Raw genomic sequence first — 25,665 nt, forward strand, 5'->3', positions numbered from 1 at the left:
CTCCCAATAAGCGCGGTATGCGCGAGCCGGCCGTTGGTGGGCATGCTCCCTGAGTGCCCCGCACCAACATGGCCGATTCTCCTCTGGGGTGACTTTAATTGTCAGTTTTCGATTCTAGTCGGCCGGTGCCCATTTCTCTTCAGAAAGCTCTGAGCCCGGGGTGGAGCTGGGGGAAGGAAGAGTGGGTTCGGGGGTGAAAGGTGAGAGAGGACCTCAGGCTTCCGGGCCGGCTTCAGGAGAGGAAGATGGCTGAGGGTGAGAGGCAGCAGCCGCCAGGTAGGACCGGGCCCTGCTTGGGTGAGATAGGGAATGCGCGGGCGGTGCCAGGCGTGCGGGCGGGAAAGGGGTGAGGTGTGTGTGGGGGCTCCAGAGGGAGAGGGTCAGGAGATGGGGGAACGCAAGGGCAAAAGCTGGTGGGTTCTGAGGAGGGAGAGAGCAAGAGTTGAGAGGCCCTGAGGGAGAAGAGGTGAAGGGACCCTGTAAAGAGAGCAAAAACCCGGAGCTGCGAAAGGAGTCGGGTGATGGTTGGGGCGCAGCGCTGAGACTTGGGGAGTCCGGATTGCTCGAGGGCTGTGTGGGCAGTGCCGTGGAGAAAAGGCCGGGAGAGGGCTGTGTGTGCTAAGTAGCCCTTGACCTGATGGGGAAGCTGCTAGGGATGGAGGCGAAAGTGATTCAAGTGTCTGCCTTCTTTATTAGAGCCTGGGTTCCAGGGGTGGTGCTTGGTGGGCCTGGGCCTGACTCCCCGCTTTCCAACCTCCCCCGCGCTCTACCCACCCCTCATCCACGTACCCTTTCGCCCTCTGGGAGACCAGGCTCTGGAGTTTCAGTGGCTGAGAATTTGAGAGAAACTGCCCTTGGTGTCTAAACCACTAATTATAAAAGGCTGGTTGTGTAAGGAGATGAGAGTCTCTCTCTGGCATTGTCGTAACTTTTATTTCCACACTGTGGCTTCTTTTTCGTTATCTCAGATAAGGAAATCCGGGGTGGAGGTTCTTCTTATACAGACTCCATTCCTGGGGAAGGGGAAGGCTATTAACTGACACCTTCCTCCCTATGAGCTAAGGAAGACTGACCACCAAAACCAAACCAAACTGCTATGAGATTCCAACTCATAGTGACCATATAGGACAGAGTAGAACTGCCCCATAGAGTTTCCAAGGAGCGCTTGGTGGATTTGAACCTCCAACCTTTTGGTTAGCAGCCATAGTAACTTTTAAAATTCTAACCGATGACAAAATAGGCTAAGCCAAACACAGCTAATGTTTTGAGAGCATTCAGTGTTTCTTCTGTCCTGTCTTCGCATTTTGTGATCCCTTGGAGGTTCTCAAAACAAACAGACAAACAAACCAACCTGTTGTGGTCAAGTTGAGTCCGACTCATAGCAACCCCATATGTTACAGAGTAGAACTGCTCCCTATGGTTTTCTAAGCTGTAATCTTTATGGAAGCAGATCACCCGGCCTTTCTTCTGTGGCACAACTGGGTGCATTTGAACTGCCAACCTTTAGGTTAGCAACTGATTACAAACCACTTGCACCACCCAGGGACTTCGAGAGTCTCAGGAGGGAGAATTTTTTTTTTTTTACTTGAACTTTACATGAAGGTTTACAGAACAAGCTAGTTTCTCATCAAACAGTTGGTACACACATTCTTGTATGACATTGGCTAATAACCCCACAACATGTCAGCACTCTCCCTTCTCAACACTGGGTTCCCTATTACAGCTTTCCTGTTCCTTCCTGCCTTCCAGTCCCTGCCCCAGGGCTGGTGGGCCCCTTTAGTCTTGTTTTATTCCATGGGCCTGTTCAATCTTTGGCTGAAGGGTGAACCTAAGGAATGACCTCATTACTGAGCCAAAAGGGTGTCCAGAGGCCATACTCTCAGGGTTTCTCTAGTCTCTGTCAGGCCAGCAAGTCTGGTCTTTCTTTTTGAGTTAGAATTTTGTTCTACATTTTTCTCCAGCTCTGTCTGGGACTCTCTATTGTGATCCCTGTCAGAGCAGTCAGTGGTGGTAGCCAGGCACCATCTAGTTGTATTGGACTCAGGCTGGTGGAGGCCGTGGTAGATGTGGTCCATTAGTCCTTTGGACTAATCTTTCTACTCTGTAACATTCTTCCTTGCTCCTGAAGGGGTGGGACCAGTGGAGTACCCTAGATGGCTGCTCATAGGCTTTTAAGACCCTGGACGCTATTCACCAAAGTAGAATATAGAACATTTTCTTTATAAACTATGTTATACCAATTGAGCTAGTTGTTCCCTGAGACCATGGTCCCCACAGCGGAGGGAGAAATTTTGAAGATCAGAAGAGGCATCCTTTTCACCCTCCCAAAGAACAGATGGACAAAGAGCTGGATACAGTCTGTTAGAGCATTTGAAACCAAACAGTTATTTTCTTTCGTACGAAACCTCATGCATGTGGCCTTAGAAGTTCTGGTAATGACATCAGGAGATAAATAGCAAGAGGAATCCTCAGTGAGATGAACGTGCCTCTGAATATGGATGGGGATGCGGATAGGGTAGCGAGAGAATGCGTACACTGAAAGAAATGAAAGCTCAGGAGGCTACCTATGGCTGGAAAGGTCCAGGCTCCTGAGGTGGTCCTCCTTCGATGTTTGAAACAGGATGTTTGGAACGAGTGGGGAAGTCCTACTTAACTCAGACAGTGTAGTGGGGGAAAGCTTGGATTTTGGAGTCATACAGACCTGGCTCTGCCTTGCAAGCCACAGCCTCTGTAAGCTTCAGTTTTCTTATCTCTTAAAATGAGGCTACTGAAGTACAGCCACAATGGTCCTTAGAAGCAAGGATGGCGAGACTTCGTCTCACGTACTTTGGACACGTTATCAGGAGGGACCACGTTATCTGGAGAAGGACATCATGCTTGGTAAAATGGAGGGTCAGCAGAAAAAAAAGAAGACCCTCAATGAGATAGGTTTGAAACAGTGGCTGCAACAAGGGGGTTAAGCAGAACAAAGATTGTGAGGATGGCGCAGGAGTGGGCACTTTTTCCTTCTCTTGCACATAGGGTCGCTATGAGCCAGAACCGATTCAACGGCACCTAATAACAACCTACCTTCTACATAGTCATAGTGTGCATTCAGCAAGGCTGGGGGCAAAGCCTGGGCACATGGATAGTCAGCAAGTGTTGACTGCTGTTATTCTTTTCAAAGATGACAGAGACGAACATGTAATAAGTTCCTAAATGGTAGATGACGATACACTATATTCTTCGGGGTTTTTTGGGAACATCTCTAAAACTCAGGACATTGCTACCTTGTGAGATCCCAGGAGACCCCACTGTCCCTTGGTGTCTTTGTCAGAGACGGAATCCAAGGCTGGAGGGAGTGTTTATCATGGCCCTGTGTTCAAAGACTGATTTCTTTCCTTGACTTGTGATTGAGTGTTCTGGTGACTCGGGGGTGTGTGTGTGTGTGTGTCACCAGTACTTTGTTGCAATGACTTCTACGAGGTGACTTTTTCCCCTGGAACAGGGCATGATGACCTGACCCTGTAGAATAATGTCAGGAGAGTGCCTCTCAAACTTAGAAAACTTAACAAAGTACTCTGAGGCTTACGCAGAGGCTGTGTTCCCAAGGGTCGTTTGCAAGTTGATTATTTGGAATGTGGAATACATTTTCCCATAGAAACAATGTGGTTAGGTTACCAGTCTGGCCTACAAAGCTTTTTATTTATCATCTCACTGAAAGCAGCAATTTACTAATGGCAGGGGCCTCAATTCTGGGAACAGGGCTTGCAGGACAGGTAGGGGAAAGAAGAGAGTTTCTGGTCTCTTTCTTGGGCTCTAGTTTGAGTTTTGACAGAGGTTTGCTGTGCTCTTCTGATTCTTTGTCCTTCTCCTTAGGTTTCTAGGTCTTGTGGCACTTTTCCTTTCCTCAGGGCCTCTCTAGGCAGGTCTTGTTCCCCCAAATGTCACATAGTCTAGAACCTTCTAGGTCCCTGTCCTCTTTTCTCCATGCAGCTGATATCAGTGAGGTTTTATGAGGAAGGGAAAGGAACAAATTTATGGTGCATTGTGAATGACTGACAGTTCATTACTCTTCCTGAAGAGCTTGCGTTTTTAAAGGAAGATGCTTACTAATCTAACATCTTCAATAGTTAATTCAACCCCTCAACCCTCTTGAGCCAGGTGTGTTTTAGAATTCAGAGTTCTTCAGATTTCAGAAAACAACACCCCATAATCAAACTCAAAAATATTTCTGCAGCAAAATGTATAAATACCCTGAGGGGGATACACAAAGCCTTTAACTATCCTCACATGAGTTCAGGTTCAAGTTTTGCCACCAAATGAGTTTGTGCCAAATTTCTGAAAAAAACTTTGGGTTTTCAGAACTTTCTGGATTTTGGAATTATGGATAAGAGATTATGGGTTTGTATTTTCCAGTGCCACAAAGTGAAGGGAGTCTAGATTGGCTAGAGAGACCACTCCCTTCAAGTAAGTAGTTAACTTTAATGGTTTGCCTCTAGGTCAGCCCACTAGGCCTCTAGGAGCTGCCCTGTGTTTTCTTTCTTTAAACTTCTGAAAATATAGAAACTCCACCTAAAATAGTTTTTTTTTTTTTTTCTGACTACAAAAGTGTATATGCTTGTTTTTAAAAATAATGTGTAACGTTTTGGACACCCTTTTAACTCAGTACTGAAGTGACTCCTGAGGTTCAGCCTTCAGCCAAAGATTAGACAGGTCTACAAGGCCAACAATAACACACACGAGGGACATGCATCATAATTCAATCATTTGCACTAGACTAATGGGCACACCAGCCTAAAAGCAAAAAAGAGAAGGCAGGAAGGCAGGAAAACTGGTTAAACAGAAACAGGGAACCTTGGGGTGGAGAAGGGGAGAGTATTCACACATTGCGGGATTGGCAACCAATGTCACAAAACAATTTGTGTATTAACTGTTTAATGAGTAATGTGCTCTGTAAACTTTCAGCTAAATCACACAAAAAAAATAATATGTAACTTAGGAAATGAAAGTCTCCTATAAACCTCACCTCCTAGAGATGACAATTATTAACTTTGTTTAGTACTTTAGATTTCTCTATGCATATAATAATGCATATGTATTATTTACATTAACATGTATAGTTATGATTTTTACAAAAATGGGATTATAGTGTACATCCCATTGAGTTGATTCCAACTCACAGTGCCCTATAGAACAAAGTAGAACTGCCCCTTGGTTTTGGGGGAAAAAAAAAACAAACCGTAAACGGCCAATAAACATTTGAAAAAAATGTTCAAGGCTGTAAGATATATCATTATTTACCCCATTGCCTTATCAATTGATACTTGGATGGTTTCTGATTTTTTTTCCAATGCAGTAAGCACTTGTATGTACATCTTTGTGTATTTTTGTGAGTATATCTGTAGGATAGACTCCTATATGTAGATCTGTTTGCTTAATGGGGTATATACTTTTTTTTATTTCAAAAGATAGTGTTTAATTGCGCACTCAGCAGGTTGTACCAACACTTTCACCCACAATACAGGAGAGCTACTGTTTCCCCTTATTTGAATCAGTGCCAGATGTTTTTAATCTGCCAACCTGAGAGGGCAAAAGAAATCTCATTTAATTTATATTTCTTTGCTTTTGGAAAGTTGGTAATTTTTTCAAATGTTTATTGGCCATTTGTGTTTTTTTTTTTTCCTTTTAATTGTGCCTTAAGTGAAGGTTACAGAGCAAATTAGTTTTTCATTAAACAATACATAAATTGTTTCGTGACATTGGGTGCCAAACCCGTGATCTGTCAACACTCTCCCCTTCTCAACCTCTGGTTCCCCATTTTCGTTTGTCCAGTTGTTCTGTTCCTTCCGGCATTCTTGTCTTCACTTTTGTGCTGGTGTACCCATTTAGTCTCCTATTTGTGGTTGAGTTACATGTGTTAAATTGTTTCATAGGCCTGAATCTTTGGCTGAAGGGTGAACTTCAGGAGTAACTTCATTACTGAGTTAAAAATGGGGGCCATTTTTTTTTTCTTTTGAATTGCCTGTTTGTGTCTAAAAGGTCAACTTGGTTTAATTTTTTTTAACTCTTCTGCCCAGATGGGGAGTGGGAGATGAGGGCCTGGCAGAAGCACGGTCAGTCTTGGTTGTCGAAGGGATTGCGTGTTGTCCTGATCTGTGCAGAGTAAGGAAAAGCAGGAGGCCAGTGGGTTTGGGTTAACCAGCTGTTACTGTGTCCTGGGAGTAGGTGTCTGGTTTCTGCTATGGTTTGGAGGTTGGAGTCTTGCTTTAAAAGTGTGAGCGTGTAAGTGTTGCATGGGAGGATTCTGTTTACCTGCTTACTTTTTCATTTTCTTTATCAAGGTTCTTCGGAGGAAACCCCTCCAGCTGCTCAGAACTTCATCATTCCAAAGAAGGAGATTCATACAGTGCCGGACATGGGCAAATGGAAGCGTTCTCAGGTACAGTGGTGTCTGCACTGTTGGGTCAGAACTGGGGTGAGGGTACAGTTCTTCTCCGACAAACTTGTTTTTTCCAAAGACAATGGTTTTCTAGGCATGACAGGGGCTGTGAGCTCCTGGCCCTTCTTGTTCTCAGAGCCTGAGCTGTTGTAAGCTGGGGAGCAAGGTGACAGAGGAGCTGGCTGCCCCTCCTCCTTAGGGGCAGGACTCAGGGATGCTTCTGCCCAAATATCTCTGGGGGCTGAGGCCAGGGTAACTCTGGAGAACTCTGCTCCTGGTTCTCATAAACTATTGACCACTGAGTGTTGTTATATTGGCTGAACATGAATGTCCTAAATGATGGAGTGGGCCACTTTGATTCGTGGTTGTAAGTAACAGCAAATCTGAGAGTCAGCATATCAAAAGGAGAGGAGATTATCTCTTAGAAACTTAGGCCAGGGATGTGGCTATGCCTCAAAAACACCAGGAACCAGGGCCTAGAAAACTGAGTGGAGAAAGTCAGGAAGTCCCCTTTCTGCAGACCACCTTCCTCTGCTGCACAGTCCAAATGGAGGGCAGAAGAGAGTTTGCACCTCCTGAGCATATGGTAAAATCAGTATGTAAAAGACTGGGACTGAGAAAAGGAAAGGCAGTTTCAAATTCTCAGGTAAGGCCTTTGGCCCAGCTGCAGTCACCTGGGGTGGGGAGTGTCACATGTACAGCAGGGCGGGCACTAGGGCTCTTGTAAGCTTGGTAGATTCTCTCTAACGAGTCTGCTATTCCAACATTGAACCCAAACCCTAGAGCTTCTTTCTATGCTTAGCCTAGTTGTGACTTGAGACCCTACGAGTCTGTTTGGTTCCTCTTTCACAAACCAGCCTTCTAAGTATTTGGAGGTGGTTATCATGTCTATTCTGAGGTGTTCTTCCCGAGTCTTCTTCAGAATAAACACCTTAATCCCTTCAACTGCTCCTCAAAGATCAGGGTTTTGAGTCCTTTCATCATCTTGGCTGCTCTGCCTCACATTTCTCAATGTCAGCTATTGAAATTATGGGGTGGATCATTCTTGGTGGTGTTTGTCTGCATCCGTTTGGTTTCTTGCTTTCCCCTCTAGTTATTTTCCAAGGAGGACTAGGTGTTTATGATGTGAGATCAGTTCTGTGATTGTCATCACTTTTTAGGTGATGAAACTGAGACTAAGAGATAAAGGAACTTAGCAAGATGTCATAGTACGTAAGTGGTTGAGGTGATGTTGAAAAGGTTCATGCTTTAGAGCCCCCCGATACTGATCCAGTATGTTCTTGGCCAGGGATCGGCAATTACTGCCTGCCAACCTAATCTGGCCTGCTATCTGTTTTGTAAGTAAAGTTCTACTGGAACACAGCCACACTCATTTGTTTACATATTGTCTATGGGCACTTTCATGCTACCATGGTAGAGATGGGTGGAATTGAGAAGTCGAGGCCCAGACTGTATGGCCCACAGAGCCCAAAATATTTACTGTCTGGTCGTTTGGAGGGAAAGTTTGCAGACTTTGCTCTAAGCACCAACATTTTTTGGAAGTGTTGGCCACTTTTTCTTCTGGAGCGTAAGTTCAGGGACACCTGATAGAGAAGCCTTTTACTTGCTGTGAAGCTTATCACTCAAGTGCACGGACCTGTTGTGGCTGGACTGAGTGAATCTGTTGGAGTTGTGCTGTGGCCCACAGGGTTTCACTAGGCAGCAGAGTACAGTGGCCAAGAACATGGACTTTGAAGTCAGAGAGGTGTGGCCTTGAAACCCTGGGCTGCTATTTTCTCTTCCTGTGACTTAGGCAAGGTGCTTAACCTGGTTGAGCTCAGTTTCCTCTATAGCAAAATGGGTTGTTTGGAGGCCAAGATGACTTAAAGCCAAAAAGCAGTTAGCCCAGTGCTAGGTATGCAGTAGGCCTTACTGAACAATAGGCATACTTACTATTGATGTTGTTATGTCATTTTTACCATTATGTTGGTGGAAACTCTGCACACAGTTGTGTTTATAAAAATGCCCTGAGTTTTAGTAACCAGAGACCTGGACCTATGTGGGAGCAGGGACATGTGGAGGGTAATGTCATCCCTTGCTGCTTCCTATCCTTGCGTTCCAGCGTACTTTGAAGATTGGAGTGATTGCGAACACCGGCTATCATAAATTAATTAGGACAAAGGCTAAAACTTGCCCTGGGCCGGGAGGGTTGCTATTGCTAATCTGCTTGACCAGCTGTGTGACCCCTTGTTTCTACCTGGGGCCATTCCACAGGTTGGCAGGAGGATCTTGGCATGGGAATGCTCCCTTGTAGATATTAAGTGATTGGGCATAGTTATCTCAGGACTTGCTGTGGGGACTCCTGGCATCTTTAAGCTTGGATAAGGAAGGAACAAAGTAAGAGGAAAAGGGATGATGAAGAAACAAGACCAAACAGGAGTTACTTGCTCCCAAGAACTGCTTCATCAGGGGCCTCTGTGCTTTCTTATTCCTCTGCTGGATGTAACTTGCAATGCTGCAGGGAAGAGAGTGCCCGGTTGAAAGCTGAGGCTGTGTGTGTTGGGAGACACTCCCACAGGATGCCTGTGTACACCTCCTGAGAACAGGGCATCTGCACTGCATCTACACAGTCTAGCTTGTGGTGGGGGAAACACCCAGAAGACTACTAGGGGAGGGACTGGGGGCTGAAATGAAGGGGCAAGGAACCCTCAGTGATGTTCCTTGAAACTCCTGGCAGTGTAGTATTGTGGTCAAGCTCTCAGCCACTCAGCTTTGGAGTTAGGCTGGCTGAGTCTTAGCTTCACATCTGATGAGATCTTGGTCTTAGGAGTCCTTGGGTAAGTCACTTCTCCTGAAGCCTCATTTCATCTGTAAAATGAATTTATTGATAATATCTGCCTCACAGTGGTTGTGTATAAAGAGGCTGCCAGCAGCAGTAGTGAGCACTCAGTGTATGCTGGCTGGCAGTCAGGGGTTATTGTTGTGGTTGACTTGCTGGCTTTTTTGGAGGTGGGGTGTTTGGTGTCATCTTTCTACTTCTGCTACCAGTTTGGGAGTCAGAGGTAGCTTGGTACTCTTCAGCAACTGGATGGAGCTGGGGGGCTGGCCAGGGTGTACAGGGTGGTGGACCTGACACCCCTCTCCATACCCCCATTTCCTTCTCTGTTTGGTAGGCATACGCAGACTACATCGGATTCATCCTCACCCTCAACGAAGGTGTGAAGGGGAAGAAGCTGACCTTCGAGTACAAAGTCTCCGAGGTAGGCCCAGGCAGGGATCCTGCTTCAACTGCCTTTCCAAAAATAGCTCAAGAAAGTCGCATGTGCTCATTGCCCACAACTGGGACAGTGCAGAAAATATGATCACCCAAACACAAGTGTGGTCAACATTTGGTGTCTCTATTTCTAATATTTTTTTAATCTGTAAATAGATGTATACTTATAAAAATAGGATCAGAGTAAATCTGCTATTTCATTTTTGTTTACTGGTATTTTTACATAACCGTTTAAATTAGAAAAGATTACAAAGAAGTAAATGTACTCATTGAAGAGATCACTAATAGAGGCATGGATAACATTAACAAAAACACTGACTGCTTCCTCCTGTTCTCCCTCATACCCAGTGTCCAGGGGCAGCCCCTGTTAACAGCTGGGGAGTACTGCTCAGACCTTCTCCTGCTCACATTCCAGGACACTGTGAGGAGCGGAAACAGCTGTGCCACTGAGCTGTGCCCTTGTTCATTTCAACAACCCCCGAATTTTAGATTTTTAGGTTGTATTCCCTAAGCATTGCTGTCCTGTGGGCATTGTTCTCTAAGGATTTACTCCTCAAAGTAGAATTACTGGATTGAAGGACACACATTTTTTAGACTTTGGGTTCACACTGCCAGGTGGGTGCTTTTTGATGCTGCTTCAGAGTCAGACTTGTTCGTGCAGGGAGGGCAGGAGTTGCACGCAGGTGGATACCCATTGGAAGGTGTGGTTCTGCAGGTTGCGTGCTGTTGCTGGGTGCTCTCTCCCAGGGCTGAGTCCCAGGCCTTTCATGGCCTGTTGGGTTGCTGTCCCGGTTGGCCCAGAGTCACTGTGACCTGCTTATGTCATACACCAGGGCTTGTGCTGCCCTGTCTCTCAGCTTTTCCTTACCCATCTCTCCAGCCACAGCCTCGGGCCATGCTGGGTAAGGCCTGGCCCTGCCTCTCGCCAGTTTCTCAACCTGTCCCAAAGCTAACATTGCTGCTTTAGCCTTCATAGCCTGACCTGGTGGAGCCACCTCTTCCGGGGCCCTAACTGGCTGCTGGATGGTGTAGGTCCTTACCCTGTCCACTTGAGGGGAGCCAGGCCTGTGCCCCAGGATGGTTTGCCTTCCTTTGGAAGCTGGTCCACCAGTGGCTTCTTGGGTCTCTCTTGGGTCTGCCAAGCACCCTGGCAGTGGTTGTGGGTGTAGGATGACTGGGGAGAGAGAGAGAGAGAGAGAGCCCCTCCTCATCCAGCTGAGGTCAATGAACCAGGGAATGTGGTGGGGGAAGGGCTAACTAAAAGAGAAGTTGTAATTACCTCAGCAAATCCTTAGCTACCAGATCCCTTCCAGGTTCCTTAATTACCCCTGAGACTTTTATGGCAGGTAACCCCACCAACCAGGCATTGTCTTAGCTTATGAGCTGTTCTTTTGGCAGGAATGCAGCGTGGGTAAGAGCTTGGGTTCTGGAATCAGGCTTAATGGGTTTTGATACCGTCAGCTCTGAGCTGAGTGACCTTGTCCCCTCTGACCTTCCGTTTTCTCATCTGTGAGGTGGAAAGAGTAATCAGACCTACTTATGGGTCCCGTCACATTTACTGAGCTCTTGCATGTAGGGTTTTAGCACAGTGCCTGGCACATACTAAGTGTCCTTATTGTTAGCTATACTCTGGTGGTGTAGTGGTTAATAGCTATGGCTGCGAACCAAAAGGTCGGCAGTGTGAATCCACTAGGCGCTGCTTGGAAACTCTGTGGGGCAGTTCTCCTGTTCTGTAGGGTTGCTATGAGTTGGAATTGACTCGATGGCAATGGATTTGGTTTTTTTTTTTTTTTTTTTTTATTGTCATAATTAGTTTTATTCAGTTCTAGCTTTAATTAGCATCATGGTTGCTTTAATCTGGGCTCTTCCTGAGCTGTGAAGTATTGCATGGCTGGTCCTCACTTGGTGGGCAGAGATGACTAGTTTAGTCTCCAGAGGTCTCTGAGCTTCTGCCCACAGCCAGCAGGGACAGCAGAAGGCATGGATCACAGCACGTGGCCAAAGGCCACAGATGGGGCCTCTCTTCTGCCTGGTGCAGCTGTTCAGGTCTCTGGCTTCGTCTTGCTTCTGTCTACTACTGCAGAAATGGCAGCTGCAGCTTGGGAGAGGGCAGAGTGGTATGGGGTGGCGGCTTCCATACCACCCACAGCAAAGAGAAGAAGCAGGGGCAGTGGAGTGCGTTTGTCATAGACTAATAGGCAGTTAAGAGGGCCGTCCTTGATTTTGAGATTATGTCTGTTCTACTCTTCAGGTGATAGTAGATAGGAGATTTATTTTTGTAGTTGTTTTGTTTGTTTTTTAATGTATTAAAGGGCCAAATGAAAAAGTTGGCAAGCAAAATTTTCAGGGAAAATTTTACCCACCCCTGAAATCCAAAAGGGAAGCACTGATTCAGGGAGATGGAAGGTAGCTCAGATTATTCTTTGAGCCTCGTGGGGGCCCCAGTCCACAATTCTCTCCCCCTCCAACTCCTCTCCTCTGTCAGGCTCCAAACAATAGCAACAGCCCCTTGCATTCAAAAAGCCCTATCCAGAAAGGGGGGCAGGGGGTCTTTTAATTATTTATTGGCCCAGCTGAGCTAGCAGCTGAGGCCTGGCTCCTGTTGGCCTTTGGAGCCACCTTCTTTATCCCTTCAGTGCCTCACGAAAGACCTGAGATCTTCAGGGAATTCGGGGCTTGCTGGTGGTTCCAGGGGCCCAGAGTACTGTGCCATCCATTGTAAGTCACAGTTGGTGCATGGGGTCAGGTTTGGTCTGCCCTCATTAGCTGTTTCTGCTGACCTGGTTCTTCACAAAGCTAGGCTCTGGCAGCACTTTCTGTCACATCTCAGCAAGGCAGCTCTGTGTCACCCCGGCCCTCTGCCTCCATCAGGTGTAAAGGAAATCACCCTTTTGCAGGTAGCTTTTACTCTCCCACTCCCCAAGCTTAGGCAAAGAGGAGATGAGAGAGACCACCACTCAGGGCCATTGTATCACACAATGCCAGGGGGCGTTACTTACATAGATCACAATGTGATTTGTTCCTCTCGAAGTGAGGCAGCCAGGGGCACTGGCTGGCATGGGTTCTATTAGCCTCGTCTCTCCCTTCTTCAGTACACACACAGCCCTCAAGGATCTCTGCTCCTCTGGAGAGTCTCAACAATAGTACACCTGACTGTGCCTTGCTCTCCTCCCAGCCACAGTTTCTCATGTGGATATCCATCCTGCTGGTTCTCCCCAGTGCTAGATTTCCTGAGGTTTCTCCTTATCTGGTTGGTGCCCACTAAGACACTGGCGGGTTCTAGATTGGCTTCCTGGCAGGGACCCACTTCCCAGGGTTACCTGACTCTGAATATCTTTTGCATCCCTGTGACATCTTTCCTTCCTCAGTTCTTCTGTTGGATAGGTGAGAGAAATGGGCTCTCAGACTCAGCAGGTCACACAAAGCATTGCATGCAGTCAGACCTTTGACCTATTCGTTGCACAGGGTCAGTTGTTTGTAGTTTATCAGTGTTGTTTATAGTTATGAACTGTTGGAAGTAACCCAGATACTTAACAGTGAGGAATTTGCTAAATAAATTATGGTACATTGGTACAGTGAAATGCTGGTCACTTATTAAAGGATATCGTAAAATTTTGTTTACATGTTGATGTGGGACGAGGGTCATGATATACTGAGGAAAATGATCAGGCTACAAGGCCCTGTGATCCATTTTTAAGGAGGTGTATGTGTTTAAATATTACCATTATCCTGTGCCATACAGTTTTTGTGGATAGGTATTTAGTCCTTGCCATAGCCTTATGAGGCAGGGATTATTATCTGGATTTTTGAGATGAAAAAACTGAAACTCAGAGTTAATGTTACTTACTCAAAGTTTCATAGCAACTAATGGTGGTTTAACTGAAATTTGAATCCAGGTCCACCTGACTTTAAAATTCTTATCATGATAAACAGTAGAGGAGAGGCAGGGCAAAGACAGCAGAGTAGTCAGATGCTTCCAGTGGTCCCTCTTACAACAAAGACCTGAAAAAACAAGTGAAGCCATTGTATATATAACAAGTTAGGAGCCCTGAACATCAAAGGCAAAGTTAGAAAATTGGACTGAGTGGCAGGGGAAGGGAGAGACAGTTCAGTGAGGCGTTGCCTAACCTGACTTTGTGGGAATCGGAGCCCCTTAGGCATGATCCCCTGGCAGCGTTTGGGGTGTGGTTTCCTCAGGGAGAGATAGTGAGCCACACAGTCTACTCATGCCTTAGGAATCAGAGAAGAACAGTGCTCTTGGCAAAAGCTAAGTACTTGCATCTAACTTACCGCGCCCCCAGCACCCAAGCTGGCTTCGGTGTCTGTCAATTTCCCTGGGCCTGAGATAGGTTCTGCTGCACATCCTGAGCCATTCTCCTGGCCTTGGAAAAGGAATAAACTAACAATTGGGGAAAAGATAGTCTGCTGGCTTCTGTAAGCTGGGAACCCAGGGCAGAAGCAGCTCCTATCCAGGAACAAATGGTCCCCAGACTTTGAATGCCTTTCACCCCTGCATGGACCTGTGTGGGCGCATTTCAGGAGCTTAAGTCCTTAACTGCAAACTGCAGTGGTATATGTGCCTGAGATCTGACTTCAACTGTTTCAGCTGTGAGCTGAAGAGGCGGGGGGGGGGGGGGGCGGGGGGGAGGTAGACGTTTGACACCACTCAGCCTATTAAGCAGGGTGCTTATCTAGCCATATCCGGGGCCTGAGGACTAATGGCTCTACCTACACTACCTAGCCACCCGCAACAGAGGTCCAAGGATAAGTGGTGCCTCCCAGTCCTTACAACCAAAAGCATCGGGTACCATGGTCTGGCTGCAGAACCCACCTACCTGTGCACTCCAGGGTACAGGGGCATGCTTTCCTTACAGACACTTGGGGGACGATTGTCAGCCCCATGCCTTGCTTAGAGCATGACCCCCTGCTTCAACCAGATACTTGTGCCTATGCCTATCACCCCTGTCCCTCTGAGACTCTAGGACAGAGCCTGAACCACACACTTGGTGACCAACTACCTGGACACCTGAGTTGGATCCGTGCAAGAAAGTGAATGATCCCTAGGCTCATATACCTGGTAACAGTTCTAGCCACCTGGTGACAGGACATTAGAGCTTCAAAGATGCAAATAATCAAGCTAGTTCTCTCAAGTAGCCTATTTGGGGATATCAAAACAAAATAAAGCAAGAAGCTAGGATACAGTAAGCAAACATGAAATAAATTGATACAGTAACTTATAGATGGCTTGGAGACAACAGTCAATATCAAATCACGTAAAGGAGCAGACCATGATCGCTTCAACAAGCTCTCAAAACAAAATATCAAAGAATCTCCTGGATGACCAAATCTTCCTGGAATTACCAGAGGCAGAATACAAAGATTAATATACAGAACTCTTCAAGAGATCAGGAAGGAGATCAGGGAAAACACAGAACAAGCCAAGGAACACACAGATAAAGCAGTGGAGGAAATTAAGAAGGTTATTGAAGAGCATAATGAAAAACTGAATAGGCTGCAAGAATCATAGAGAGGCAGCAATCAGAAATTCAGAAGATTAACAATAAAATTAGAGAATTAGACAACTCAATAGAAAGTCAGAGGCGCAGAATTGAGGAAATGGAGGTCAGAATTAGTGAGATCGAAGATAAGACACTCAGCACCAATATATTCAAAGAAAAATCAGGTAAAAAAATTTAAAAAAATGAAGAAAGCCTAAGAATCATATGGGAGTCTATCAAGAGAAATAACCTATGAGTGACTGGAGTACCAGACAGGAAGAGAGAACAGAAAATACAGAGAGAATTGTTGAAGATTTGTTTGCAGAAAACTTCCCTGATATTGTGAAAGATGAGAAGATATCTATCCGAGATGCTCATTGAACCCCATATAAGGCAGATCCCAAAAGAAAGTCACCAGGACATATTATAATCAAACTTGCCAAAACCAAAGATGGAGAATTTTAAGAGTGGCTAGGGATAAACAAAAAGTCACCTACAAAGGAGAGTCAATAAGAATAAGCTCGGACTACTCAGCAGAAACCACGCAGGCAAGAAGACAATGGGATGACATAGAAAGCATTGAAGGAAAAAAAATTGCCAGCCAAGAATCGTGTATCCAGCAAAACTGTCTCAAATATGAAGGTGAAATTAGGACATTTCCAGATAAACAGAAGTTTAGGAAATTTGCAAAAACCAAACCAAAACTACAAGAAATACTAGAGGGAGTTCTCTGGTTAGAAAATCAGTGACGTCAGATATCAACCCAATACTTACTAGAACACAGGCCAGAGCAACCAGATATCAACCCAGATAGGGAAATCACAAAAATAGATCAAGATAAAAAAAACGCTCAAACCATGGAAACAGCGATTTCATAATGTAAAAGATGACAGCATTAAATCAATAAAGAAGGACTAAAAAATGTAGCCATAGATCTTTCATATGGAGAGGAAGTCAAGGTGATGTAAGGAAATAAAAGTTTGGTTTAAACTTAGAAAAATAGGGGTAAATATTAAGGTAACTACAAAGGAAACTAACAATCCTACACATCAAAATAAAATACAAGAAAAACATAGACTCAGCAAAAACAAAATCAACAACAAAGAAAAAGAGGAAAAGACAATATATAAATAAAAACCACTCGACACCAAAAATTAAGTGGAAAAAAGAAACTGTCAACAACACACAAAAAAAGACATCAAAATGACAGCGCTAAACTCATACCAATTGTAATTACGCTGAATGTAAATGGACTAAATGTACCAATAAAGAGACAGGGAGTGGCAGAATGGATTTTAAAAAACACGATTCATCTATATGCTGCCTACAAGAGACACACCTTGGACTTAAAGACACAAAACAAAAACTCAAAGGAGGGAAAAAAATATATCAAGCAAATAACAATCAAGAAGGAGCAAGAGGCATCCAGGTTGGCAAGGAAGAAGTAAAAGTATCTCTATTTGCAGATGACATGATCTTATACACAGAAAACCCTAAGGAATCCTCCAGGAAACTATTGAAACTAATAGAAGAGTTCAGCGGAGTATCAGGATACAAGATAAAGATAAAAAAAAAAATCAGTTGGATTCCTCTACACCAACAAAAAGAACATTGAAGAGGAAATCACCAAATCAATGCCATTTACAATAGCCCCCAAGAAGATAAAATACTTAGGAATAAATCTTACCAGAGATGTAAAAGACTTATACAAAGAAAACTACAGTACGCTTCTGCAAGAAACCAAAAGAGACTTACATAAGTGGAAGAACATACCTTGATCGTGGATAGGAAGACTTAACATTATAAAAATGTCTATTCTACCAAAAGCGATCTATACATTTAATGCAATTCCGATCCAAATCCCAAGGACATCCTTTAATGAGATGGAGAAACAAATCACCAAGTTCATATGGAGGGGAAAGAGGCCCCGGATAAATAAGGCATTACTGAAAAAGAAGAACAAAGTGCGAGGCCTTACTTTACCTAATTTAAGAACCTATTATACTGCCACAGTAGTCAAAACAGCCTGGTACTGGTACAACAACAGATACATGGACCAATGGAACAGAATTGAGAATCCAGACATAAATCCATCAACATATGAGCAGTTGATATTTGACAAAGGCCCCAAAACAGGTAAATGGGGAAAAGACAGTCTTTTTAACAAATGGTGCTGGCATAAGTGGATATCCATCTGCAAAAAAATGAAACAAGACCCATACCTCACTCCATGCACAAAAACTAACTCAAAATGTATCAAAGACCTAAATATAAAATCTAAAACGATAAAGATCATGGAAAAGAAAATAGGGACAACGTTAGGAGCCCTAGTACATGGCATAAACAATATACAAAACATTGCTAACAATGCACAAACACCAGAAGAGAAACTAGATAACTGGGAGCTTCTAAAAATCAAACACTTACGCTCACCCAAAGATTTCACCAAAAGAGTAAAAAGATTACCTACAGACTGGGAAAAAGTTTTTAGCTACAACAATTCCAACCAGTGTCTGATCTTTAAAACCTACATGATACTGCAAAAACTCGACAATAAAAACACAAATAACCCAATTAAAAAATGGGCAAAGAATATGAACAGGCACTTCACCAAAGAAGACATTGAGGCAGCTAACAGATACATGAGGAAATGCTCACAATCACTAGCCATTAGAGAAATACAAATCAAAACTGCAGTGAGATGCCATCTCACTCCAAGAAGGCTGGCGTTAATCCAAAAAACACAAAATAATAAATGTTGGAGAGGTTGTGGAGAGACTGGAACACTTATACACTGATGGTGGAAATGTAAAATGGTACAACCACTCTGGAAATCGATTTGGTGCTTCCTTTAAAAGCCAGAAATAGAACTAACATACGATCCAGCAATCCCACTCCTTGGAGTATATCCTAGAGAAAAAATAGCCTTCACACGAACAGATACATGTACACCCATGTTCATTGCAGCACTATTTACAATAGCAAAAAGATGGTAGCAACCAAGGTGCACATCAACAAATGAATGGATAAATAAATTATGGTATATTCACACAGTGGTATACTGCTTATCTATAAAGAACCACGATGAATTGTGAAATACCTCGTAACATGGAGGATTCCGGAAGGCTGAGTGAAATTAGTTGCAAAGGACAAATATTGTATGAGAGTACTATTATAAGAACTGAAAAAGTAGTTTAAACACAAGAAAATATTCTTTGGTGGGGAGGGAGGGAGAGGGGTTTTCACTAATTAGAACCTAATTTAGGTGAAGGGAAAGACAACACACGATACAGGAGATACCAGCACAACTGGACTAAACCAAAAACAAAGAAGTTTCCTGAATACAACTGAACACTTCAAAGACCAGAGTAGCAGGGGCCAGGGGTCTGAGGACCATGGTTTCAGGGGACATCTAGGTCAATTGGCATAACAAAATGTATTTAGAAAACCTTCTGCATCCCACTTTGGTGAGTGGCATCTGGGGTCTTAAATGCTAGCAAGCGGCCATCTAAGATTCATCAGTCGGCCTCAACCTACCGGGAGCGAAGGAGAATGACAAACAGCAAAAACACAAGATAATTACGAGCCCAGGAGACAGAAAGGGCCACATAAAGCAGAGACTACATCAGCCTGAGACCAGAAGAACTAGATGGTGCCCGGCTACAACTGGTGACTGCCCTGACAGGGAGCACAACAGAGAACCCCTGAGGGAGCAGGAGGGCAGTGGAATGCAGACCCCAAATTCTCATAAGAAGACCAGACTTAATGGTCTGACTGAGGCTAGAAGGACCCCAGAGGTCATGGTCCCTGGACCCTCTGTTAGCCCAAGACTGGAACCATTCTCAAAGCCAACTCTTCAGACAGGGATTGGACTAGACTATAAGACAGGAAATGATGCTGGTGAGGAGTGAGTTTCCTGGCTCAAGTACACACAGTAGCTCCTGTCTGGAGGGGAGATGAGAAGGCAGAGGGGACAGGAGCTGGCTGAATGGACACGGGGAATACAGGGTGGAGGGGAGGAGTGTGCTAACTCACTAGGGGGAGAGCAACTAGGAATACGTAGGAAGGCGTATGTAAGTTTTGATTTGTGAACTTTCACTTAAAGCGCAATTAAGAAAAGATGCTGCAAAAAACAAAACAGAAAAGTATGTTAAAATGTTAATAATGTTTATTTCTGAACAGCAGGATTACTGGTCATTTTAGTTTTCTGTCGGTTACATTTCTACTTCCTGTGATGAACAGGTATTAATTGTATACTTTAAAACTTATTTAAAAAAAGAACAATCAGGGCTGGAGTTTGAGCTTGCCCAGTGACCCCTTCCTGGCAGACTAACTCTAGATCAGGTGCTGAAACTGCAGCTGTTTCTCAAGCCCAGCCATGCTGCCTCTCTAAAGCTCACCATGCCCCCCTGAACCCTCCTTCACAGTCAGGATGTTTGAGAGAAAAGGAGACAGCAAGGGCAACGGCCAGTTAGTGCCATGCTTACGGGTCATAGTCCCGCAGCAACTGGGACTTCCCTCTGTGGCTCTAGCTGGGAGCCACTAGTCACTGTGGCTTGGTTCCCTCTCTTTTGCTCCCACAGGCCATTGAGAAACTGGTCGCTCTTCTCAACACACTGGACAGGTGGATTGATGAGACCCCTCCGGTGGACCAGCCCTCTCGATTTGGGAACAAGGCCTACAGGACCTGGTATGCCAAACTTGACGAGGTGAGGCTGCCACAGGACAGGTGTGGGGGCTGAGCTGAGAGGATGGCGACTCTGGCACTGATGAAGACCCATGGGGCTGTGTTAGTAGTAGGGTAGGGAAGAGCTGCGTTGTTTAAAGCAGGCACCTCAAGGTTTCAGGCGTAGCAAAACTATTGGGGAGTGTGTGAAAATGGCATTTCCATTCACATAGGTTACAAATGCATTTATCCTTTGCCCCAGCCATATTTTGGGAATTGTTACTACAGGTACTTCTGTGAATATTATGCAGTGCCCTCTGCACAAGGCTATTTATTAAGGCATTGAAAAGACTGGAGACATTCCAAGTGTCCATCAGTAAGCGACTAGTTAAATAAACTCTAGTACATTCATACCATAGACTACTATGCAGCTACAAAAAGGAATAGGAAGGCTGTCCGGGGAACTCAATGGAAGGGGTCTGGAGTTTGTTTTTAGGCCAAAAAAAGAGCCAGGTATAACAACGTATGTAGTAACCTACCTTTTGGTAAGAAAGAGGGAAAAATAAAAATATATGTTTATATTGTTCATATTTACATGAAGAAACATCCCTGGAAGGATACATGGGAGGCTGATAAAACTAGGTTCTTTTTGTGGACAGGGGAGAATGGGATGGATAGAGGCAGGGGTAGGAGTGAGACTTCTCAATGCATACTTTTTATAATGTTTTCATTTTTGAACCTATGAAGGTGTTACCTATTCAAAGCAAACAAAAAGAAAATGTGGAATCTCAGGCCCCCTGTGAAGAGCAGAGCCTATAGCTATGTGGTGGGCCTGGAGTCCAGGTTATAAAGTGCTCTCTAGAGATTCTGCTGCCAGGTGTCCTCAGATTCAACTCAGAGAAACTTAGCTTCTAATTTTTCTGGTACAGTGCTTCCGTGGAGCATAGGGGAGTACCCAGGACCCAGCACAGGTGTGTCCCTGGTGAAGAGCTGCCTGGGGTTGCCTGTGTATTCAAAGATGCCACGTATCTCTTTTTTTAAAAAAGATTTTTATTGAGTTATGACTTACATATAAGAAAGCTGGCAAATCATAGCTGTACAGCTTGAAGGGTTTTTATGTATGTTTTTATCCATGCACCTACCACGCATATCAAGTTATAGAGTATTCCAGCAGGACTACTCATGCCCTCTCCCAGTTGATATCCCCAAACTCTTCTGACTTCTATCAATAGATTGATTTTCCTTGTTTTGGAACTTCATATAAATGTCTGACTTCTTTTGCTCAACATTACATCTGAGATTCATTCATGTTGTATGTAGCAGTAGATCTTTTTCACTGCTGCCTAGTATTCCATGTTTATTTATCCATTCTACTGTTGATAGACATTTTTGGTTGTGGGTTGTTTACACTTCTTGGCTACTATGAATAATGCCTCTGTGAACATTCTTGTATATGTTTATTGATGGACTTACGGTGTAAACTCTTGGCTGCCCTGGGAGTGTGGTGAAGAGAGATGGCCATCTATGGGGATAATAGTACTGACCTCCCAGAGTCTTTATAGGGCTCCAGTGAGTTACCAGATGAGGGAGCTGAATGGCTTCTTTTCAGATTCTTCCTGTCTTGCTACTAGGACGAAGGGGCAGTAGATGAAAAGCCACCCCAGGGTAGCCTTTCTGTTGTGTAAGAATAAGTGCTCTTCTTCTTCTGCCCAGGAGACCCTGCCCCTTCCTTCTGTGGACCAGTCAGGGTGGGGAGCCAGGCCAGCCTCGTGTGGTAGCCTGGGCCCCCAGCCAGACACTGCCCTGGGTGCCTGCCACTGGGATGCTGCCTAATCTGCTACCACCACTTTGTGTCTTTTGTGTTATCAGGAGGCAGAAAACTTGGTGGCCACAGTGGTTCCCACCCATCTGGCAGCTGCAGTCCCTGAGGTGGCTGTTTACCTAAAGGAATCAGTGGGGAACTCCACGCGTATCGACTATGGCACAGGTATCTGCCCACTCCCCTGCCCATTGGGGGCCTTGCAGCTATTTGGCTTCACTGCTTTCTTTTCTTGGGCTGCTGCTTCTTTGCTCTGGATTGTCTTAAGCCCCCCTGAGCAAGCAAGAGTTTGCCAAGCTCCTGCAACCTGTGGGGGCCATCTGGAGGCCACACCCAGTGGTATGGGGAGGCCTGAAGCTGCTCCTGTAGCTCTAGCCTGGTCCACCAGGGGGTGCTGCTGCCACGTGCATAGAGCCTGTACACACAGAGCTGGTTTCTCCGTTCTTCATAAAGATGGCCTCTCTGTGAGCACATGGTCACCAGCACCATCACCAAAATAAAAATTTATTGAGCACTTACTATATCTCAAGGCAACTACTTAGAGAAGCTGCTAGTAGCATTGTGACACACTCTCCCCAAGGCCCTTTGTCTCTTAGCCAGATTCTCTGTACTATTAAGCTGTTTGGATGGATCCAATCTTACTTGGACTTTGAGGAGAGGGCATATGTGGGCATCTTAAAAGAGAAGTGTTCTCAAGCTCAGGAGGTGGCCTGTGTAGCCCAGGAGGCGTTGACCGAGGATGATCCTTGGTCAAAAGGTAAGGAGCGACTGGTGGATTTGAACTGCCAGCCTTTTGGTAAACAGTCAAGCTCTTAACCCCTATGTCACCAGGGCTCCTTGAGAACCCTAAGAAGGTTAGTATGGCTAAAGCAGAGAGAGCAAGGGAAGAAGTGGAAGAAGATGGACTAGAGGTCAGATAGGGCCCACCTTACCTTTCCACCCTGAAGCTGGCAAATGCAAGAGCTACTGCTGTCTTGGGGCCCTTAAGAGGGAGCCCAGGCTGCAGAGGCAGGGACTGAGAAGGGCCTGCTTGGACCTGGGTTCTGGATGAGTTTTGTCCTCTGCTCCCCAGGCTGCTGGGGAAGAGGTTTAGCAAATGTTTTGAGACCTTCAGGAATGGGGTGCTTTTTGACTTAGACCAACAGGGAAGACTAGCCAGATTAGCAGGTTGTGAGTTTTCTTAAACACGTTCTCAGGTATGTAAGAGCCTCTGAGTGATTGCTGTTTGGACTCTGGCTGGTCATCACTGAACCTGTCGCGGATGAAAGTAACTGAAGTTACAGCTTTCCAGGCTTCGGAGGGGCCTTCATTCTGCAGAAACAGGAAGTTACTGAAATATTCTCTCCTCACCTCCCTCTAAATACGTTTTTAGACACTATGAACCATGGGATTCAGTCCAAAGTTTCTTTAGGGCTGATTGTTCCTACTGAACATAACTGCGAAAGGAAATGGGGGTGCCTTCTGATCCTGTAATCTGAGTGTGCATTTTCTGCTTAGTAACCTTCAGTAGCTCCCCATTGCTCTTAAGATTAAGTCTGAGCTCCTCACTGTGACTGTTCGGGCCTACCTGATCTCTAGCCTATCTTCTCCTACTTCTTCCCTTGCTCTCTCTGCTTTAGCCATACTAACCTTCTTAGGGTTCTCAAGGAGCCCTGGTGACATAGTGGTTAAGAGCTTGGCTGTTAACCAAAAGGCTGGCAGTTCAAATCCATCAGCTGCTCCTTAGAAACTCGAGGGGGCAGTTCTACTCTGACCTTTAGGGTCGCTATGAGTCGGAATCAACTCAGTGGCACCTAACAACAACAACAACAGGGTTCTCAGACAGATCAAGCTTTTTCTTGCCTCAGGGCCCTCACACATGCTGTTTCTTCTTGCTAGACCGCTCTTCTTGCTTCCCCCACCCTCTTCATATTTCCAATTAAATATCACTTCCTTAGGGGAACTTTCCTTGAATCCTTATGTCAAAGTCCCCCTGTCATATTCTTCGGTTATCACCCTGTACTTCTTCAAAACTAGAATCATAGTAGTGATTGTATATTTAATGGTCTATCATCCCTGATAAATCATAAACTCTCTAAAGGCAGGGACTTGTTTGCCACTGTCTCCCCAGTGCCTGGCAGGGACAGTGACTGCCCACATAGTAGGTGCTCAATAAATAGGGTGGAATGGATGAGTAAGTTAAATGTGTAAAATAATATGTAAATGTCTGTTTACAAAGTCAAGAGCCTGGGCCTTTTAGGAGGAGAATTATAGTACCGGTAGTCCCTGAAAGGGCCTAGGTCTTTCTGGATGGGGAAGAGGCCCCGTTATCTCCAGGTTGACCCCTCTCCTCAGAGGGTGGCAGTTATTAGTGATTTGGACTCTGGTGAGACCAAGAAGCAGTCCCACTCCATTTTCTGTGAACCTCAGCTTTTCTTTTTCCCCCCCCAGGGCACGAAGCAGCCTTTGCTGCTTTCCTCTGCTGTCTCTGCAAGATTGGGGTGCTCCGGGTGGATGACCAAATAGCTATTGTCTTCAAGGTGTTCAATCGGTGAGGGAGATGACAGGAGGGGTGGCTGCTGGGGTAGGGGATTGAGGAGGGTCTCTTTCCTCCTTGTTACCATGAGACCAGGGACAGGGTGCTTGAGAGTTCTCCTGAGTGGCTGAGGTCTTCTCATCCCTGTGCTCATCAGACTCAGGCTTGTTGGTGGGGTTCTAAGACTCCTTCCAGCAGGTTAAAATTCACCTCCAAGTAAAAACAAATAAAGCAAGTGTCAAGCACTGACTGCTGATGGTTATGTGGTGTTTACTATAAAAAAAAAAAAAATTTTTTTTTTTTTTTTTACTTACTAACTCATTTTATCCTCACAACTGCCCTCTGAAGTAGCAATTGTTATTTCCATTTTACAGATGAAAAAACTAAGGTCACACAGCTAGCTGAGCCTGGCAGTCAGGCTCTCACCGGCTGGCTGCCTTATATCAGCCAGACCACCTGCAGGCAGTGCAGGTGTGTGTCGGTCACCTGGAGCGCTCTTAAAATACAGATTCCAGGCTCCACTCTGGCAATGATGAACAGTAGGTCTGTGGTGGAGCCCAGGGATCGTTGTGTTTAAAAGCACCACAGGTGACTTTGATGCCCAGCCTCTGATTAAAACTGAAACTTGAAACTGAAAAAACCTAGACGATAAATCTTAAATTCAACTCTCATCAACTTTTAGATGGATAAATGGAGGTTAGAGAAGTTGAGGGTCCTGCCCAAGGTTTTTCAGGTTATCGGGAGGGAGTTGATGGCACTAAAAACCATGGGATTGTCCCCTTTCTAGGCCAAAAGAAGGCTGAGTGTATAAGAAAAAAAAAAAAAAAAAGTTCTATTATTTTGAGAGTACCGGCTAATGTATAACTTACGCACATAGATTTTAATTGAAATAGAGACCAGCTACACTCTTAAGTGGTAATTTCTGGCCCCTTTGCACTCCCAATGGCAGAAGGGTTGAGACTGTCTTTTTACTTTTTGCTTCCTTCCCTGTCTCCCCCCACTGTCCTGTACAGGTACCTTGAGGTTATGCGGAAGCTCCAGAAGACATACAGGATGGAGCCAGCCGGCAGCCAGGGAGTGTGGGGCCTGGATGATTTCCAGTTTCTGCCCTTCATTTGGGGTAGTTCGCAGCTGATAGGTAATGAAGAGTCGCGTACCTCTTCAGGTCCCCCTTCCCCACCCTTCTACCCCCCCACCCCCCCTCCCCCACCCAAGGGTGCATTCTGTATCCCTCCTTTCCTCTCCTCCTGCCCAGGGCAGACAGTGACAGCTTGCAAAGCAAGGTATTAGACTGGCTATTGACAGAGGCTCTTTGCTGTTGACCTTCTGCTGTGAGCCAGCGTAGTGGGCTGGGGAAGATGGAGGCAGAGTGCCATAGAGATAACGGGAAGTGACATGGGCTGGAGCAGGGGCGCTCGCCTGGTGCATAATGGACTGGTGTGAATGGGCCCCAGCCTCTGGCAGCAGCTGTGGGGTTTTATGTTGAAACTGGG

General features: G+C 45.3%; 1 protein-coding gene across 1 annotated transcript in view; it reads left to right on the forward strand.

Annotated features, from left to right (window-relative positions):
- Positions 1-3: 3 nt before the first annotated feature.
- The window catches only part of PTPA (protein phosphatase 2 phosphatase activator), a 39,905-nt gene continuing 14,243 nt past the window's right edge, over positions 4-25,665 (forward strand). Inside the window, exons 1-7 of the mRNA XM_049895703.1 lie at positions 4-276; positions 6,324-6,421; positions 9,574-9,660; positions 19,756-19,881; positions 21,708-21,825; positions 24,088-24,187; positions 25,186-25,310. Coding sequence (XP_049751660.1) covers positions 246-276; positions 6,324-6,421; positions 9,574-9,660; positions 19,756-19,881; positions 21,708-21,825; positions 24,088-24,187; positions 25,186-25,310 — 685 coding nt within the window. The 5' untranslated portion in view covers positions 4-245. The remainder of the gene's footprint in view (positions 277-6,323; positions 6,422-9,573; positions 9,661-19,755; positions 19,882-21,707; positions 21,826-24,087; positions 24,188-25,185; positions 25,311-25,665) is intronic.

This window comes from Elephas maximus, chromosome 9 (assembly GCF_024166365.1).
Source record: "Elephas maximus indicus isolate mEleMax1 chromosome 9, mEleMax1 primary haplotype, whole genome shotgun sequence".
NCBI classification, from domain to species: Eukaryota; Metazoa; Chordata; class Mammalia; order Proboscidea; family Elephantidae; genus Elephas; species Elephas maximus.